The sequence below is a fragment of the Pleurodeles waltl genome, chromosome 4_2 (genome assembly GCF_031143425.1).
Source record: "Pleurodeles waltl isolate 20211129_DDA chromosome 4_2, aPleWal1.hap1.20221129, whole genome shotgun sequence".
In the NCBI taxonomy this organism is placed as follows: domain Eukaryota; kingdom Metazoa; phylum Chordata; class Amphibia; order Caudata; family Salamandridae; genus Pleurodeles; species Pleurodeles waltl.
Genome location: NC_090443.1, coordinates 446175030 through 446194672, shown reverse-complemented (window position 1 = coordinate 446194672; position 19643 = coordinate 446175030). Strand labels below are relative to the sequence as shown.

The window sequence follows — 19643 nt, the reverse complement described above, 5'->3', positions numbered from 1 at the left end:
AACTTGATGTGATGTGTTAGGTGCAGAAAGCTCACACCTTTATCAACAGCTACACTGAGCAATGATCGGTAAAAGACAAAAGGCTGGCCTCATCTAAGGGCGTCTCTTAGACGTTAACGACAGAGACTGCAGTCCCACCCTTTACCCCCTCCATCTACCAGATGACAGTGCTACAGGAAAAGCATCAGCATTCCCCTCATCAGAAGGCCTACTTAAATTTCTAAACGAGCCTCGTCTCCCCACTTCAATGCTTAAGTTTCCTCTCCCCAGCTTAAAGAATTGTCAGCATTACACTTTCTCTATCTTGAAAAAGTCTTACCTTCATATTGTGCGCAGGGGCTTCCAAAATGGAACCAACAACTTTCCATTACTCTGGCTCACTCCTTCACACAATGCAAGTACCATACAGATCACATACACAAACATGCACAATAATCATTTGGGATTTTAATGCTATGATATACGTTGGTGCGTAGCAGTAGAACTTTACATGAGTGGGTCAGTAGGCCCCCACTTCAGTGACACCAGTTTCAGAATCCCTTTTAGAGGGCCACGGGGCAAGCAGGAGTCTCTGAGGCCAACCATGGGGATTGTGGCCTTTTACTCCTGATGTCTTTTGTGTAAAGAGCCAGGTCTTCAGCGACTTTTCTGAATTGCCACAAGTCAGAAGAGTTCTTCAGGTGTAAAGGAAGAGAATTATAGAACTCCGGTGTTCTGAGAAAGAAGCTACTACCTCCCCATGATGCCAGTTTAACCCTGGGTAACACAAAGTTCTTGTACTGGAATTCAGTTTAAGATAGTTCCTGTTCATTCCGCTCTTTATTTGTATCATAAAATAACTGAAATTGGCAGCAGTATCATCTGGATTGGTGGAGATTGAAACCACTATTTGTGTATTATCGATGTATGAGATCACTGAGAAACCAAAAGATTTGATAAGTTTAGCCATAGGGGAAACCTAGAGATTGAACAGGGTGGGGCTCAGTAAAGATCCCTGCGGCACACCAGAAGGTAGACAGAAATATTCAGAAAGGACGCCCTCCATGGCAACATGATGCACTCTGTCAGTGAGGAAAGATTTTATTAGGCTAAGGGCTGAACCAGATATCCCCAGTCCGGCAAGGCGGTCAATCAAAATCGCATGATTGACAGTGTCAAACACCTCCGAGAGGTCCAGTAGAATCAATGTGGCTTTGCCGCCCTCATCCAGTATGGATCTCAGTTCCTCTGATGCATCTATTAGTGTTGTTTCAGTGCTGTGGGATTTCTGAAACCTTATTGACTGCTATCTAGCAAATTGTTAGTGTCTATAAAAGTAATCCGTTCCAAATTCAGAGCCCTTTCCAATATTTTAGTGGAGAAAGGAAATTTTGAAATTGGTCTGTAACTACTGGACTCATTAGGGTCCAAATGACATTTCTTTAATAAAGGTCAAATAGAGACCGTTTTCCACTCCTGAGGGAAGTAGGCTGACTTATTTACATCATTAAAGATGATGGTTAGATGACTGCTTATAATATCCGGAACGAGTTGCATTATCTTAGGAGGCAGGGATCTAATAGAGATCGTGATATTTTAGTTGTAATCATTTTGAAAACCGTTGAGTACTAAGTGCAAAGAATTTGTCAAAGGTTGACATTGTAGTTCGTTACCTGTCAACGTTGTCCATAAAAAGTGATTATTTGATTGGAAAGTGTCATAAACTTCTTTAACTTTAGTACAAAAATCAGATATAGTATTACAGAGGGCTTGAGTACAGTTGTTATTTCTTTCCTCTGACAATTTAGACAGAATCTTTACGGTATTAAACAACTCTCGCAGAGTTCTTGGACTGTGAGATTCTGTTAAGGGTGATATTAACTTTTTTCCTCCTAGAATCAATGTTTGTAGACTGCAGTGGACTGCTTGTAAACATCCTTCCTTCTCTTGATCATCATATTTACATCTCCAAGCTTGTTCATGCCTCCTACATTCTTGTTTCTGTACTCCTGAGTTCTTCGTGAACCATGGTTCTGAAGGGGTTTCCGTGCAACTAGAGAATGTTTTCTGAGGAGCTAGGGTATCTACCGCTTTGCTATTACATTCCGAGTAACTCTTAACCATATTGTCAGCGTTTATAGTAATGCTTGCCTTAGTTTCTGGTCGAAATTCAGATAAAATCAAGTGTAGGGTGGGTGGACTTTTAATTTATTTATTTTTTCCCCTTCCAATGTCTGCCTTTAATTCTCTGGAAATTATTGTTCTTGTTAGCCAGAGATGAGGGTATATTAGAATCAAAATGAATGGCATAATGATCAGACCAAATCAATGGAAGAAAGTCTTTATCCTGAATGTATGGGTTGTTAGAAAATATACCATCCAGTGTGTACCTGCCTGAGTGCGTGGGGAAATGTATATGCTGATGTAAATCTAAGCTAGTCATTACATCAATCAGAAGTGCTGAATCTCTGTCCGACTTCTTTTGAAGGTGATAATTGAAATCTCTTAACACCGTGAAGTCCACCTCTCTAACTCTGGATTCCAGCAGAGGACTTTAATTACAAATGAAAGGTGCACGTGAGCCTGGAGGGCGATAGAGAACAAGGCTATTAAAGGAATAATGATTAATGAGTTCCATTGAAAAGTTTAGTATTTCACAAACACCAGAATGACAATGAACGGGAATATTGTAACGCACTACAATGACTAACCCGCCCCCTCTTTTGTTAGGCTGGTCTGGTTTAACAATGGTGTAGCCAGTCGGAATTGCCTGAATTATCTGGGCCAGAAGTACTATCTGCCCAGGTTTCAGTAATGAACACTATACCTGGCATATGTGTGCTTGCAAGTTCAAGAAGCTCATTATTGTTTAACCATGGACCTCATATATAATAAGATACATTTAAATACCTTTTGTTGACTATTTGAGACACATTTGGGCTCTGTTTAAGGCTAGATTGAGGATTGTTATCTGTCAGAAATAGGCTGCATTTGGGGCAGTGTGTCCAATCTCGACCCTCATAAGGTTCCCATGGGGCACATAGCTGATTCTTACCTCCAAGATTGAGAGCAAGGAGCTCTTCTCTGGAATAACAAATCAGTGCTGACTTTTCTGGAGCAGTAGGACCAAGGGTTTGGCGCTCAACACAATCCTGGCACCGACAGGCGCAGACTGGCTTGCCTTTGGCCACGTCAGCCTGCCTTTTTTTTATAGTTCCTCCCCATCAGAATACTCTAGACCGTCAACCACTGCAATGTAGGTCCAGCTCTAACTGGCGGGTACCATCTACCAGGAGCCAGAGATGTGCCACAAGGTCTTGTAAAGTGCAAATAGCACAACATTAAAAACTGATTTAAACAATTTTAAGAACACAATCACAGACCGCGTCAGAGTAATTCCGCTCCCACTTCTGTTAGCAGTGCTGCGTGGCCGCGTCAGCCTGCCGTTTTTATAGTTCCTCCCCATCAGAATTCTCTAGACCATCAACCTCCACAGAAATGTGCCAAAAGATCTTGTAAAGTGTGATTTAGATTCTGAGTCTTTGAAGTTCATGTTGAGGGTCTGCTATCTTTTGAAGTACCGTCTACTCTGCCCTTCCTCCAGAACGCACCTGTCACAGCAGGAGGAACTCAAAATCTGATCTCTCCTTAATACAGACCATGGGAGTGACTAGTGGTTCACACCTGGAAGTTAGCCACAGTGACGTGTATCAAAAACCTACCCCAGGGCCTCAGCCCTACTCTTTGATTCTCTTATCAGCCCCATCTTTTTCTTGACATGTGCTCAGGCCGATTCCTAGTACCTCTCTCTGAATTAAAGAGTACCCTTTGAGGTAGCCTGGAGTGCCTGGCTCTCTTTTCCTCCAGGGTGTCCAACCCAGGTCACAGGAATTCAGCAATCTACAAATATGTTCTGGGGAGGGGTGGGGGATTCCTCTACCTGCTTGTGTTTATCCAGGTAGCCCTGAGCCTCCCAAAATGGAAAACAGTCTTCAATGTATTGTACCATTCACAAGCACACATACAACTACGGCATGCCTTTAATATACATACACTTTACCGCACTCGCTGGGCATCCTGAATTGGAGGCGCCGGCATTTGATTTCGGAGTCATTTATAGATTAATTTGGCGTTCTGACACGGAGCCGCCAATTTTTGCATCTGTGAATCTTCAAGTTTGAGAATATTGGGTGTATTGAAACTTATATATGGTGGATTTTGACATTGCGAGATATCAATTACGGATTACCTGACATTACTAAGCTTTACCAATGGTGTCATTGGATGTGCAAGCCCTGAAGAAGTCGTAAGGGATGTTAATTTTTCCCAAAGACGAAACACGTGTTGGCTGGAAGTTGGAAATACATATTGCTTTGGATTGTGGACTGTTCAATATGAAATCATATTCTTAATAAATTTTGGACTGATCGATTACTTGTACTGATCTACGTCAAGACTTACTGATGGCATTATGGACTGATTGTCACAAGAATATGTAGATGCTTCAAAAAAATTTTTTTTGTTTACTGTATGTGTTAGGGGCACCTCGTTGTGTTTTGTCTGAATTATAAGGTTTTCTGACCTTTAGGGTTGGGTGTTTCCCTAGTGGGGTTCCCCATTGTTTATTTGGGTGGATTAGGCACCCTGAGCGCCAATTTTCCTCAATTTACACCCGCTTTATCTTTCAATGATCAGTATAAGCCTGATCTGTTTATTATGAAAAGTTACGACAAACTTAGTAGGCCTGACTTACTGTAAAGCGCGTATGTTAAATCCAGTAGCTAGCTGCTTTAGCAGTGGATTATTATTAAACTGTGTTGAAGTACGTAGGCTGCTATTTTGTTACTCCGAATCTCACAGACTACCATAGTAGGCAAGGGTTTGGTCACCCTCTGTGGGGCTATAAAAGATTTTCACTGTGCTAATCCTTTTTATTTCCTACTAGCAGCCGTTGTACGTAGTTTCTCCAGCTGTAATTTTACATGTGGTTGCAGTTTTGTGACTGTACCCAGTGGCTGCCTAGTGGGAAAGGTTATGCGTAATACAGCTGGACTGAGCTGGTGATGGTGACAGGCAAGTCACTGTTCGAGACTGTAGGCCCAACTGGTTCACTGGTAAAAGTTATGTCATATGTCTGATTGGCTTATTATTGCAAGAAGCATTTGTTAAAGACAGTAGACATTTAAGAGTGGGTTGTTATTGAATTGCGTCAAAGCTTGTAGGTAGATATTTTGGTACATAAAATCATATGAATTACTTTAGTAGGCAAAGATGTTGGTGTTGGATACCTCCTCTGAACTAACCTTGGAGTTGAAGATTTTCAGTGATAATCCGTGTTTACCCCATTTTGTGAGGGCGTGCATGTTATTTGCCAACTATAATTTCATGTATGTTTGTAATTGTTCAACTGTGTGCCTGCTAAATTGCCAGTTTAAGCATAGTTGAGTAGACCTGGGTTAGTTATGGTGACAATCCAGTTATAAATTTTGGATGCTTTAGGTATTCATATTTTTAGTATGAATAGTGTGCATTGGTGCTGTGTAAAAGGCTACAGTCAGGTGTCTTGTTAAATAAGATCTATCAGATTAAGTTGTTATGGAAGAGCTTTGGTGTCTAATTCCTCTGAAAAAGTCTTGGGATAGAGGTGATCTGTGATTATCCTCGTTATACTCCCGTTATGAAGTACTATTATTTTGCCTGCTGTAATTTCGTTTATAGTTGTAACGTTAGGAATGTATGATTTATATCTGCCTTGTGAGGGGCTGTCCTTATGTTCCCTAGACAGCGCTACTGAGCCACCCGCTTGCCTTTCCACGTGGCCTCTGCTTCTAAATCGGGTGACTGTGTTGGTAGTCTATAGTGTATCGTTGTTTACATTTATAAAATGGCCAATAAATTGTTTCTAAACTGATTGGGACAATACCAAATAACAGAAACTCCACAGAAACAGAGGAACAAAACAAAGGGGGAGTTGGGGTAATGTGATGTTACCCACCAAAAGAGGCGTGTTAAAGGTTGTTGGTTACAAATGGTAGACTTTTTTTGTAAGGATTTTAATAACACATTTTTTCTTGCACCTTGAAGTGCACTCGCTGCTCCTGTGCTGTCTAGAGGTAAAGGAGCATGCAGAGAATATCTCGAGAAACAATAAAGGGCAGCAGCAATTCACTAAGTAAATACAAATGAGAGGAACAAATGCCATAAAAAAAAAAAAACATAGAAGAGAGGCCGGGTGTGAGCTGCATGAGATAGGTTAACCCACCAACATGCAGTGTTGCAAGGCCTGATATATATCACGTACAGTGCTTAATTACGTGATGTGTTGTAATAGTGGAATTTCGTGTAACCCGAATTAGGTCGGCGTAACTCCATTTCATCTGGAATAGTGCTGACCCTTTAGCGTAGGGGACTTCAGTACACATGTGGATATAAAGCAAAGCTAGAATAGATGCAAAGGCTGGGTGAGGCTTGAAGGAGGGGGCGTCTTGGCCATTGTGTGATGTTTTGTTAAGTTTGTGATGCAAGAAGATGTTAGTTTCCTGCAGGGCTGGGGCTTAGCAGGTCTGAACTCGGATGGCATTCCATTTTTTTCCTTGCACATCATTTATTCTAGCCTTGCTATAACAATACTATTGTGTATCTTAAGTGACCCCACCGCCAATATCTTCTTCATGTCACTGGGTAGCGGGGGTTGCCAGAGCACATTGTTTTGTAGTTGATGCACTAGATGCGGAATGCGAGTTTGGCCTGAGCATTGTGCTACTGCAATAATTTGAGAGCTGGCTTCATCCAGTCCGTTTTCGCAAGTCCTTTTGGTTGAACCTTTATGTGTATGAACTCTTCCACGGAGTCATGAGTTTCAGTTGTCCCGGCCAAAAGAGCACTGCCCCCATCCAAGAGTAAGACCAGAAAAGTGCTTGTACTACTGTAGTGAAATCTGTTTAGTGTAGGAAGGGTTTCACTTTACGGAGTAGGGTCAGTACTTTATATCACCAATGTAAGGCTTCACTGCCTTCTGCCACTGCCCCTAATAGTCTCAAAGCCCTTAAGTCTACTCGTATAGTGATCTCCTGTGCGAATGCGTCTTTGTAGAGTTCAGGGCAATACAGAATCCTCATCTCTATCTCCTACTTAACATTTGGCATAGGATTTCCCTAGCCATTTCTATATAGCTAAAACATAGACTTGGTCATGAAGGATTACTTGTGACATTACTGACACGCTACATATACTAGATTCAGTCATCAATCCATCTGTACACATCACCGTTTTAGCCAGACTGCCCTTCGTAGTATGCGTTAAAGAAACATCTCGCCTTGAACACCGCCCTCAACCTATATTGATTGTATGTCAAGATCACCCCAATGGAATGTTATTCCATTCAATACTGAAATACACACATCACCTGGTTTTATGTACAGCACATTGATACCCTCGTGTACAGCTCTCTTTATAAGAATGCAGAAATAAAATGTGTAATGAAATCTCTTGAGTCACGCTTCCACTGATGTGTATTCTTTTCTGTTCAGTCAAGCATATTTTGGAATCCTTTTACAAAGGCTCTAACCATCTTATGAACCATGCCTTCAAACCAATATGTTGGAGAACACAAATATTTATTGTGTCTGAGTTTACTTCGGTGAATGGACGTCTGATATAGTTGTTTGCAGTTATAATTCAAATGCACTGTAACAGTCGCCAGCTCAATGACAAAATCAATATGGCAGACATATTTGCAAAGTAATGCTGTTCTAATTTCAGTGATCAGTCCAGGATGCGATTTGTGGGTTCTTTGCCTAATAACAGCCAGTAGTTGGTGGCTGGTGCGGCCCTGATGAAGTGGGTAGATTGGGGATGAGGCTTGGCACATCTTGAATCAGATACATTCCTAACTATACATGTCTTCCAATGATTTTGATGGTTATGAGTTCTTGTATCTACCACTTGCAAAGGGGTATTGACTTTTGAATTGTGCTTGGAATATCTTCTTAGAGAATAGAAACAGGTACAGGTTTCTAGTTGATAAGGGGTCAGAGGCGAGCCTGTAAAACGTAATGGTTTTGCAGTGGTCCATGTCCTAGGAAGTGTGGTAGATTACTGTAGTATTTCTTTGCTCTTAGTTTGTTTTATCCGCAAATCATTGCTCTGATCTGTGGGAAAACATGCTTCTGATCTGCTTCTGTACCAGCGGAAGTACATGAAGCTCGTAGTTCTTGGTTTAAACTGAATATTCTTATGTGCTTTTTTTCTCAGTGTGGGTTCATGTTTTGGTTTTGCTAGCTGGGCTTGTAAGTTAGCAAGTTTTATGCAGGTCCTTCAAAGAGTGCAGCTTGGATTGTAATCCAGCACTGTAATGATTGGTTCCCTGCCCAGCCAGAGCTTACTTTAATGCCAGGAACGAGTGAGACACTTGTTCCCTTTTGAGCTTTTAGTGTTTTTCACGGGCTGTCTCGATGGTTCTCCGACAGGCCCAAGGCATTCTCCTGATCTGAGCTCTGCTTTATGGTTGTCGTTTTTTTTTTTTTGTTTTTTTTGTTTTTTTGCTGATGCAAGGAGACCTTCGCTGCTGAGTTGTCCGGTATAAAGCAAAAATCAAAGTCTCTGAAGTTATCCTAAATAGTTAGATTTTTTTGCTCTGGACTACCTTATTTTTTTAATATAATTAGCAATGTTAAAATGCAAGCAAAACTTTTTATTTGGCCTGCCTGTGAGGAAGGCATCCGGGAATGTTTTTAGGTCAAGCGCGCAAGCGCTCTGACATGTTGTAATCTCTGTGGGCTTTTAACCACGCCCACAGCACGCCCATCTCTATCACTCTTTCATGAGCTTGCCTTTCAAAAATCCTTTATCATCATTGGTGAGTGCTTTATGTTTGTCCCTCCTTGGGACGACTTTGTTACCACCTTGGCCATAGACCCTGTTACATGGTTAATTGCACTTTTGCGGATACATTTGACTGCAAGCGAACTTCCTTTTCCTTTTGTGTCTGTCCTTCATACTCAGGCTCATGGCGTCCATGGCGCTTTGCATCGGCTCGCCTATGTCAACTGTTTTACTTTTCATTTAAGTGGCAAGAAAAGTGCAGTTAGGAATTATGTTAACAGCTCTAACTCGAGCAAACTCAAGACCCATTGCATTGCAAATCCTTGTTTAGTCTGTAGCAGGGCAGGATCCTTGAGTCTCTGTTCCACCACAGCCAAAATTTTGATTGGGGGATGTAATCTTTCTCGCAACAGGCCATACCCAGTGGACACCTTTGTCTGGAAGGAGTTGCAGGCCAGACCTTAGTCGGTGAATCCAAGATGGCCCTCATGTACTGTCCTGAAAGATATTGCGACATTTTTTGAGCCATTGAGAAAGCTCCACCAGTGTGCTATGTATATGTTTGAATTAGAAGATTCTCTAACCTCATATCCTTTGTGCGTTTCTGTACATACGGTAGCAAACCATTGAAGCCCACAAGCTCCTGAACTGGGAAATACTATTGCATTTCCTGTATGTTTGTCTGTCTGCCAAATATAATTGTAATTTACATTTACGCCTGCCTGTATAAGGAGTGTGTTTTCAGACACTGATGCTGGAGCATGAGCGAATTCCCAGACTGACTCTGGTTTACACGAATAACCCTGGAATTTAGATCTATGAAGTTACTTCGTTTTCAAGTCTCTGACGTTGTAAACGTACTGTAACACTGCTCATGGTTTTTGCTACCTAGAACCTCGTTTTGCTATACGGCTGCACAATTGCAAGGACAGCTGTGAACTTTGCGCATCTTTAACGATGTGCTTCACTGATGTCCTTCATAAATAATATCCCAGCCAGGGCTTGCGCCCCGGTGGTATGCTAACAATAGCTGTGCAGCTGTCCATGGTCTCCCGGTGGTAATCTCTTTGCAATGTTGGGCCTCTGGAAGGGGCGCTGTGCCAATCTGGATTGCCCTTTCTCTCGGAGGTGGTTGGACCCTGCTCAGTGAATGTGATCCTGTGGTGCTAGTGAGACTTGGGGGGGGGGGGGGGGGGACCAGGAATGGCACCATGGTGGCTGCCTGCTGCCTCCTTTGATAGATCAGCAGGGGTTGCGGCAAAGACCAAGATGTTTAGAGAACAGGGGTGCACAGGGTCTGCTGAAAAGTTTTGCGTCTAATACTTGGAATGCCTTGTCAACAGCTGAGGACCACGCTTAATCTTGTTGAATGAGTCTGAACCCTGACCGCAGGGCAAGGTTTTACAAACCGCAGCCTTTTCTGTGCTTCAGATACTAGGGCGCTAACCACATGCCACTAATTTTAGGTCCACCTCAAACTATAGTGAGTCTTCTTAAGTACTTCAGAAGATGTTCCGTTTAGATTTGCTGCAGCAGGTTGACAGTGCGCGACTCCAGTACAAAGCCACCCTTTGCTGTGCAAAAATCAGCCTTCCATTTTACAAGGAACTCCTGATAATTGGAGTAGACCAGCACAGTGCGTTTAGGAGTACAGTTTCAGTCTAGTTGATTGGGGAGCAGCCATTTTAAGAAACTTCTTCTTAAGCTTTGTAGATCAGTACTGCGGGTTTTTCTTTGGTAAAAAGTGGGTTTGAGGGCAATCCTCTCATCCCCATTGTATTGACCGGAAGCACTCTAGCTGCCAGTGCAAGCTGCACAGTGCTTGCTCCTAAATTGCATACAGTTGTAACATAAAATCTGATTTAGGAACTTGATCTCAATATAAAACTACTGATTGACTCCAATAAAGTTATTACCCTTGTGTCCTGTTTAGTGCATCGAGAACTTCGAACGTTTTCCCTCTGTGCATTTCCAGGTTAATCGGTTCGTTTTGTACAGGAACTCATCCAAAGTACGGCTTGTTTCTATGACCGTTTGTTCCTGCCTGCTAATACAGGCACCCGGCATAAACAAAGATGGATCCAGCCGGCCTCTTTGGTTGTTAAGTCTTCTGCCAAATCTGTGAACGCTTCAGACAAGCTCAAGCAGTCATTCCTTTGAATGGAATGCTTGCTGGTGGAATGGTTAATTTTGCTCCGTGTGTTATTTAATTGCATTAGATGACACCCACTTATAATCTGGCGGGTTCGTTGTACTGTGTTAGTGAAGTTTAAAATGTCTCCGCTGATCTATGTCGCGCCATATGCTTCCTGAACAGCTGTCTTTCAGTGTAATTTCTAAGCCCCCACCTCTAGCCGTGAGAACTGCACATTCTGAGGTTTAAGTTATGATTTAATACAAACACGACGAGATTCTCCTTTAGATTAGTGCCAGCTTTCCTCACAGATGGTTAGCAGTTGTAATCCGGGGAACTGGGTTTATTAGGCAGGGGAGGGCCAAAATATGCATGGTGTTCACTAAATTATGTGTCGTTAAGAGGCACATTTATGTAACTAAAAAGGCACATTGTGCATGAAATGTAATTAAAGGTAAATTATATGGCATCGTATGACTTTATCCAGATGTTAATATTTCAACACATTGCTTCAAAAGGTATTAAATGCTACACAAAATAAGTAGGTTTCTTAAGTGAAAGTGTACATCCTGCAGTCCCTATTAAAACAAAGTAAGTACCAACAAGCAATTTACTAATTCTATTTTATCTACCCTCGAGACAGGAAAAATAAAGTTTATGTAATACCACCGAGCAGAATACAAGCCTATTTGTGACCCGTCCTTGTGATAAGTGTGTATCTAATGTTCTGCACGATCTCTCAGGGCTTTAGTTATATGGTGATTCACGCATAGGGTATGTAAAGAAACGTTTTCTACTCAGAAATATGTGTGTGTAAAAAGAGGCAGCACTTTAATATTTAGTGCAACAGGTCTAAAAAGAGAAGTTTAAGGTTTGAGACAAAATGTGAGTGGCCTTTTGACATAACTGCTACTTCAAAAGCTGCGAAATTAACTTGGGTTTGAAACCGTCCTGTTTTAAAATTATTTCAAATGAGTCAAACTAAGCTTTGTTTTCTACTATAGGCTAAACCACTTCTTGTGAGCTATCCATTGCGGGATATTAACAAAATGTGTATAAAATGCCCACTTTTTTAGATCCAAAATACAGCAAGTTGATGAAATGTTAGTAGCTGCATTCAGTTTCATATGCAGTATTATCTCTTTCCTGAGTCTCGTTTAAAAAAAAAAAAAAAAAAAAATCACATCTAATGGCAGATACTTGGCTCAGCGTAAGAACAGCAAACACATATTTATTAGAGAAACGTAGTGAAATCACAATTGTTGTAGCACCGTTGTGTTGTGATGGAATTTGGTAGTTAATATACAGGAGGCAAAACCAGTTGAATGGAGTAGAGTATTCTTATCCAGGTTACTGGTTTCTTGTTTGATGGTGTGCACTGTGTGTATCCTCTCCATCTTTTGGGGGGTTCAGTGCCACTGGGAGGTGGCTTTGATACTTGGAGAGGCTATATTTTGTGTTTTCACTACTTTTTAGGTTGAACGCGCCAACACACTGACGTGTTGTAATCCAGCTAGGCCTTTAACCACGGCCACTGCACAACCATCACTATCACTCATTCATGGGCTTACCTTTCAAAAATCCTTTTATCATTGGTAAATGCTATATGTTTGTCCATCCTTGGGGCAGTTTTTTAACCGCCCTGGCCTTCGACCCTGTTACATGGATAATTGCATTTTTGCCTGTATGTTTGACTGTGAGCGAACTTCTTTTTTTCCTTTTGTGTCTCTCCTTTCCACTCGCACTCATGGCAGCCATGGCACTTTGAATCAGCTTGCTTATGTCAACTGTTTTACTTTTCATTTTCAATTTATGTGGCAAGAAATGTCCTGTTAGGAATTTACAACTCTAATAGCTCTGTCTTGAGCAAATATGAGACCCAGTGCATTGCAAACGCGTGTTTGTGTTATAGGGGGTGTAGTGAATTGATCCAGCCCTACATGTGTTGTGTGGGGCCTGTGTCTGTGGTGGTTGGTAGTTCTTTGACTTCTTTGATAGACTTACTGTTTTTTGGCGGGGTGGAGTTGGGTTGAGCAGGGGCACAAGGTCCAACAAAGTATGCAGCAGGTTTTGAGAGAGGACATGCTTCAGTAGACTAAAAGTGTACTTACTATTGACTGAGACTGTTAAGTAGGTCACCGTATGACTTGGAGACAATGTACTGGGGAGTTGACCGCCGCAAGGTTTCTTCCTTCAGAGGGTGGTGATTCAAAATGCAAACATTCACGGTGCAATCTGGATACAGTTGGGAAAACTGAGAAAAGCCATGCTAATGAGAAAATGGGTAGGTGTGTTTGTTCATCAGCAGTAGATAGCATATTGGGGGTATGAGAGTTCAGTAGTTTTCAGGGATACTTAGGCCTAGAACTTCTTGACTCCAGTACTGGTCTGGAAAAGTTTAAGGGGCCAGTAGAAAGCTTAAAGCGACCATGTAGTTCAAGTCTTGGAAATTGGAAAAACTGAAGCAAATTCACCCAAGAGTTCATAGCTAAAATGTTCGATTTGATGCCTTAAATGGTTGCAGACCCAACAAACTAGGAGCAAATGTGAATCATCCTCCAATTTTTTTTTTAACCAATACATGCATTGAATTGTTGGAGAATCGCAGCCAAACACACACTTCCAAGATAAATGAACAGGGTCAAGTTAGAATATAGGAGTTTAGAATGTCTGGGTTCACTGTTTGTATGAATTGCATCTCCAGGGGATGCTCCTGTTTCTTATTGTTCTGTGGTATACTGAGGTAACTACATTGTGATTATGCCAGTGGATTGGGTAATTGACTCTTAGTGAGTGGTCGAGCTATGTTGCAAGAAGAATGGGCCACAGTAGGCTGTCAACTAACTTATGGGGACAGGAACTGAGCCTTGTTTATATGACCGAGATTTGTGGATTTCGTAAACTAAATTGATGTCTACAGACTTTGTATAATTTCTGAGGGCTAAGATTTTAGCCCTGGAATAAACCATAATTAAAGTGAAAACCTAACCATATAATGTGCACGAAATTATTGGCAAGAGTTTGCATCGGTTTTGCAGGGAATGCGATCTGACTGAGATTGTCCCGTGGGCTCATACTTCTTGGGCACTCAAGTGTGACCTTCATTGGCTCCCAGTGATCCTCTGATTATAAATCAGAATAGCTGCTGTGTGGGTGGATGCTGAAGGGGGTGGTGAGGTTATAGGAAGGGGGGGGAGGGGATAGTGTCCAGGCTGTAAAAGTCTAGGTCTCCAGTACTCGCACCGACCCGCACACTGTCCACGGGCACAGTGTATTCACCTAGGCATGTCAGAGGTGCCACTCTTTTAAGGGAGACTTGTGCATCGCGCGTGCGTGTGTGTCTGTGTGTCTGTACGTGTGTGTGTCTGTCTGTACGTGTGTGTGTCTGTCTGTACGTGTGTGTGTGTGTCTGTACGTGTGTGTGTGTGTGTGTGTCTGTACGTGTGTGTGTCTGTACGTGTCTGTACGTGTGTGTGTGTGTGTCTGTACGTGTGTGTGTGTGTGTCTGTACGTGTGTGTGTGTGTGTCTGTACGTGTGTGTGTGTGTCTGTACGTGTGTGTGTGTGTGTGTGTGTGTGTGTGTCTGTACGTGTGTGTCTGTACGTGTGTCTGTACACGTGTGTGTGTGTGTGTGTGTGTCTGTACGTGTGTGTCTGTACACGTGTGTGTACGTGTCTGTACGTGTGTGTACGCGTGTGTCTGTACGTACGTACGTGTGTGTGTGTGTGTGCGCGCGCGCGCATATATAATATATTTTCCAAACAGAACTGCGCCGTATCACCGCCACTTCAACGCCGTCAGCTCGTGGAGGGGTGGCGAACCCCAAATATTCCAACAACTGCCGATGCCCACTACTCGTAATTTATAGACTAGTGAAACCTCGTACCACTGCCAAATAGTTCAGTGTGCCTAATTTATTTCACCAAATGGCAGAAAAACTCGCCGCTTATCGGAGCGCAAGCTCCTTCTTCACAAGTACAATTAATCACTTCACAGATTAATTGTACTCGTGGGCATCGGCAGTTGTTGGAAAATATATATAATAATATAAATATCTCCCATCAAAACTTCTCCACAAGAAGAAATGTGCCAAGCCAGAAAACAGCGGTATGAGGCACTTTATTACACTTGTAAATCGACAAACAAACGAAAGTTCTTCCCTGGCGCATTTCGGCTGACGGCACAGCCTTAATCATAGGTGTATCGTTATCCAGGTTTGAAAATAACCACATGCTGAAGTTAACCGTCTTCTTATACTGTGGCCTTAAAGTCACAGATTCTCTAAACTGCATGAGTGCACTTAATTACTTTCCTTAGCATAGTGATCCAATCACTTTCACTGGTTTACAGCGCTTGAGGGTAAGGAAAGTAATTAAGTGCACTATTCCCAAAATAAATGTGTATTATGTGAAGTACATTATGGGTGCTATGGTCCCATATTGTCATGTCTGGATTCTAGAGACATTTACAAACGATTCCACCTTAAACATCTTGGTTTGATGTCACTGGCACCCCTTGATGGCAATATTGGACCATAGTACATGATTACCAGTTGTGTATCCCCATATACAAATTAAAACCCCTTTCTGCCGTTTTGTCCCTACCAAATGTACAGGTGATTCAGGTGGTATGGTAGTCTTGCATTTTGTTTATTTTGGTAAAGTCTTGACAAACAACTTTTTTGCCTGAATTTTATAGGAAAGAGTCTCCAAACACCTCTGAGTATTGGTTTCATTGCACCAAGAATTTCAGGTTGAAAATCTTTGACTAAGTGGTATCACAGGTCATTGGAATGCCTCACTGGGGACAGATATAGGGTACAGAGTCTGATGACCAAGAAACAAATGCTAAATATGCAAGATCCCAATTGAGTTTGCAAGCTTACTTTGGTGGTGAACACATCTAAGCTTGCTGGGGTTTTAGCGTCCGCTGATACCGGGCACGAAATTCGGGGATATGTGGAATGTGTGTCTTCTCCACAAGATAAATATCCCCATTAGAGATTATAAAAGGGGCAGTTCACTTAACACCCCACACATGCTAATCCAAATTTGAAGGCATCTATCCCCAACCCACTGACAATTAATTTCAGTTCACACAACTGCTCCATGCTGAATGGCCAAGGGTTTTGCAACGCGGACATTTTGACATACCACACAATGACAACTGATTCCCGTTTCGTATTCTGCAGTTAGATCTCGATTCGTCCCTCAGTCTGGGGTCGAGAGCTGGCCTTGCTACAGCAAAGATCTTGAAGTGATATGGAGAGTGAAACGTGCATGATTCCGGCACACAGGGACTACACTTCAGTAGATAGGATACAGCAGAGCTGAGCGGATAGGCACCTAAAGACCAGAGAATCACTCTGATGGGCCCAAACTGTTTAATGGCACTAAAAGGCAAGCAGTTTGCAGAAATCTGTATTCCCCCCCCCCCTCCCCCCCATGTGATGAATGCACAGTAGATACCTCCTCGCGCAACTTTCCGATCTTTAATCTATCCTTAAAGTTCCTTTTTTAAAGGCATGGGCAACAAATGTTGAAAATAAGATTAATATTCTTATGCTTCACTTCCATGAAGACTAAGCCGTACAATAATCGTTTATTGTGCTTGATGCCAAAAAATTTCAGCACTAAAGCTCTCTTTTCCTCGCTTGAAAAGTCCCCTCCTCTTTTGGAAATTTAGCAGCTGTCTATCCTCTGTGCACTACGGTAAATGTTAAGCCTAGTCTTGTAGCTGGATCACTCATTGTCACACAGTCCCCATCATCCTTTAATGTCTTCTGCTTCTCTCCAGTTTGTTGATGCAGATAATCTCTTGACGAACCCAAACACCCTGAGTCTGCTGATTGCTGAAAATAAGACTGTGGTGGCACCGATGATGGAGTCTCGAGCGGCGTACTCTAACTTCTGGTGTGGGATGACTGCCCAGGTGAGTCTGAGCTGACCGTGCACGATCTCTCTTGTTGCACGTAGGGTTGCGGGAACTAGCCTGCCGGAGATCCATACCTGGGAATGTTACTGCAACTTTCTGTGGTGCCCTGGGCAAAAATATGAAGCATGCAGCTTGACCATAAACCCATGCCTTCATCTTGGCTCCTCCACCCGGCTTCTGTGATGGCGCTTACCTAGGCCTTCAGTTGCAGGTGGAACGTGAGCATTGGGTGTTGGATGCTCTCAGTGAACGGGGTTGCATGTAATTGGAAGGGCCCGAGACAAAGGCTTGATGTCTGGCTCAGGGGAAGAAAGGAGATGAGACGGTAAAAGGTTGCTCATGATAATGCATGCTGTTACTATAACTTCTTGACCTTCTGATGCACAGGATGCAGATTTCAATCGTGCATCTCTTGACGTATTTTCACCTGCTTCCCAAGTATGGATTTGTCCATTCTTGTACATAAACCTTTATTGCGGAAACACTTTTCCAAACAGAAGAAAAGACATTACTTTTAATAAGTATGTCGGAAATGCATGCTTGATCGAGAAGAGCTTGCCCTGTGTGTGGGACAACCTGTTAAGATTCGTTTCTATTGGTCTCTCTTTTTCTAGGGTTATTATAAGCGCACACCGGCCTACATACCCATCCGAAAGCTGGATCGGCGGGGCTGCTTCGCCGTTCCCATGGTCCATTCCACGTTCCTGATTGACCTGCGGAAGGAAGCCTCCCGGGACCTCGCCTTTTACCCCCCTCATCCCGACTACACGTGGTCCTTCGATGATATCATAGTCTTTGCCTTTTCCAGCAAGCAGGCAGGTGAGGAAGTGAGTGATGAGATGGGGCAGTGGTTCCCCCGGATGGAAGGGTGAGGGCTTATTAGGGGGCAGGTGATGTGGAAAGATCATTTCAGAGTTAGGAGCGGGGTCTAGAGAGCTAGTGTGGGAACGAGATCTGGTGGGCAGACAAGTGCTCAAGTCTGAGTCGGAACGGAGGAGGGGGTAAAGCGCTTTATGCACACCAAAAGGCTGATTCGATCATAGGAGCTAGGGGACTAGGTTGGGCAGAAGCTGGGCCTGAAGAAGGCGCTTTGTGAACAGTAGGGGGCAGCCAGAGTTGGAAGAGCGTGAGTTTCTATGCAGAGGGAACTTTGTACTCGGGGGTGGTTTGAGCCCTCGTGCAGCCCCCTAGATTGAATAGGACGGTGAGGAGCGCCCCCACCCTCCCCTTAGAGCATTCTCTTCTCATGCACTCCACAAAGTGGCCTGTGTACACACAGCTGGAGAGGAGTGAAACCCATATCCGGTCACTCTCCTCTAAATAATGATCTCATCTCATGCCCCCTCTCACAGCTGTTTTTTTTTGTTGTTTTTTTTCTTCTCCTTTTCTCGCCTTGGAACACGTAGAAGTGCAGATGTTTGTGTGTAACAAGGAGGTGTACGGCTTCCTGCCCGTGCCGCTGCGCGCGCACAGCAGCCTCCGGGACGAGGTGGACAGCTTCATGCACGTGCTGCTGGAGGTATCGGGTGAGTGGCCTGCGCTGGGCGGTGTGTTGCCTCTCGGAAATTCTTTACTCTGCAAACATTTCGTATTTGTCACACATTACCTCTCACACTTCTTTCACCCACTAGAATGATTTCAATCCTTTACTCTGAATTTTAAAGGATCTCTCTTGACAGGTGGCTTGTTTTCTGCTCTAACCTATCGCGCACGCCTCGGCACAAATAAATGCTGGAGTCCATCACGTTTTCTGGGTGTGTTTATATGGTTGGCTGAGAGGTGGAGTTGATGTATTGCACTAATTGAATAGCACTTTAGTACCTCTCATCGAAGCCTCGAGGCGCATTCCGGCCCATATAGACAACGTGTCGCTATTTTTATTTAGTGCGTGGCTAATTCAATACCAGCCTGTGTTTGAGGCGTCTATTTTCATGGACGTTTTCTTTGTTTACCTTAAACGTTCTTGATGTTGTTTGCCTCATCTTCGTGGTATTCACTGTGGGGGTCACTCCAGGAACATCCTTCTCAGTGTTTTGAGCCCTAATGCAAGCAAGGAAAGCGGGCCCTTGACAGCAGGGTCGGACTGGCCAGTAGGGCATCTGGGCAGTGCTCGGCTGGCAGGTCGGTTGGTGGGCCGATTTTTTTTTTTTGTCCGTTTGTGGGCCTCACATTCCCACAAACATTGCCTGCAGCGTGCACAAATGCATGCCGTCTTTCGTACCCTGCAGAACACCTAGGTATACAGCGTGTCTCTACAAGTTTTAAACTGCCTAGGTTTGGATATGTGGGCCGTTTTTTTTCTTTTTTTTCATTCAGATCCTGTAATGGGCCCCACTCCTGTTTAATTTTCTGTCCCAGCACGACGCTGCCCGACAGCTACAACTTGCGTGCAGTGTCCTCGCAACTCTGGTCCCTGGTGCTACTGTACGTTCTGTACTACTGATACCTACGCTCCTGCTTTCTCTCCAAGTCGCAGCCCTCCCTGTAGAAGGGTATCTCTCCCCGCCCCCGCATCTCTCCCCCCTCCTCCCAACCACACTCTTCTTCCCCCTCTCTCTCTCCCTCCCTCCTTCCAAGAGGCTCTACATTTAAGGATTTATGAATGAGTGGAATTACGCAGCCTCCCCCTCCGCCTCAGGAATACCCGCCAGCCTCGCCGCCCCTAAACGTGTAATACGTGTCAGGGAAGCTAGTAACGTCAGAGCTAGGGTGTGTCCGCCGGTGGACTGCGTGGGCCTGGACTAGACCCGGGCCGGCCATGCCCGTGGGGGCT

The 19643-nt window shown here is 43.5% G+C and overlaps 1 protein-coding gene across 1 annotated transcript in view; it reads left to right on the top strand.

Moving 5' to 3' along the window:
• The window catches only part of COLGALT1 (collagen beta(1-O)galactosyltransferase 1), a 59871-nt gene that overhangs the window by 20659 nt on the left and 19569 nt on the right, over positions 1–19643 (top strand). Inside the window, exons 4-6 of the mRNA XM_069231740.1 lie at positions 16733–16867; positions 17485–17689; positions 18277–18396. Of these exons, the coding sequence (XP_069087841.1) occupies positions 16733–16867; positions 17485–17689; positions 18277–18396 (460 nt within the window). The remainder of the gene's footprint in view (positions 1–16732; positions 16868–17484; positions 17690–18276; positions 18397–19643) is intronic.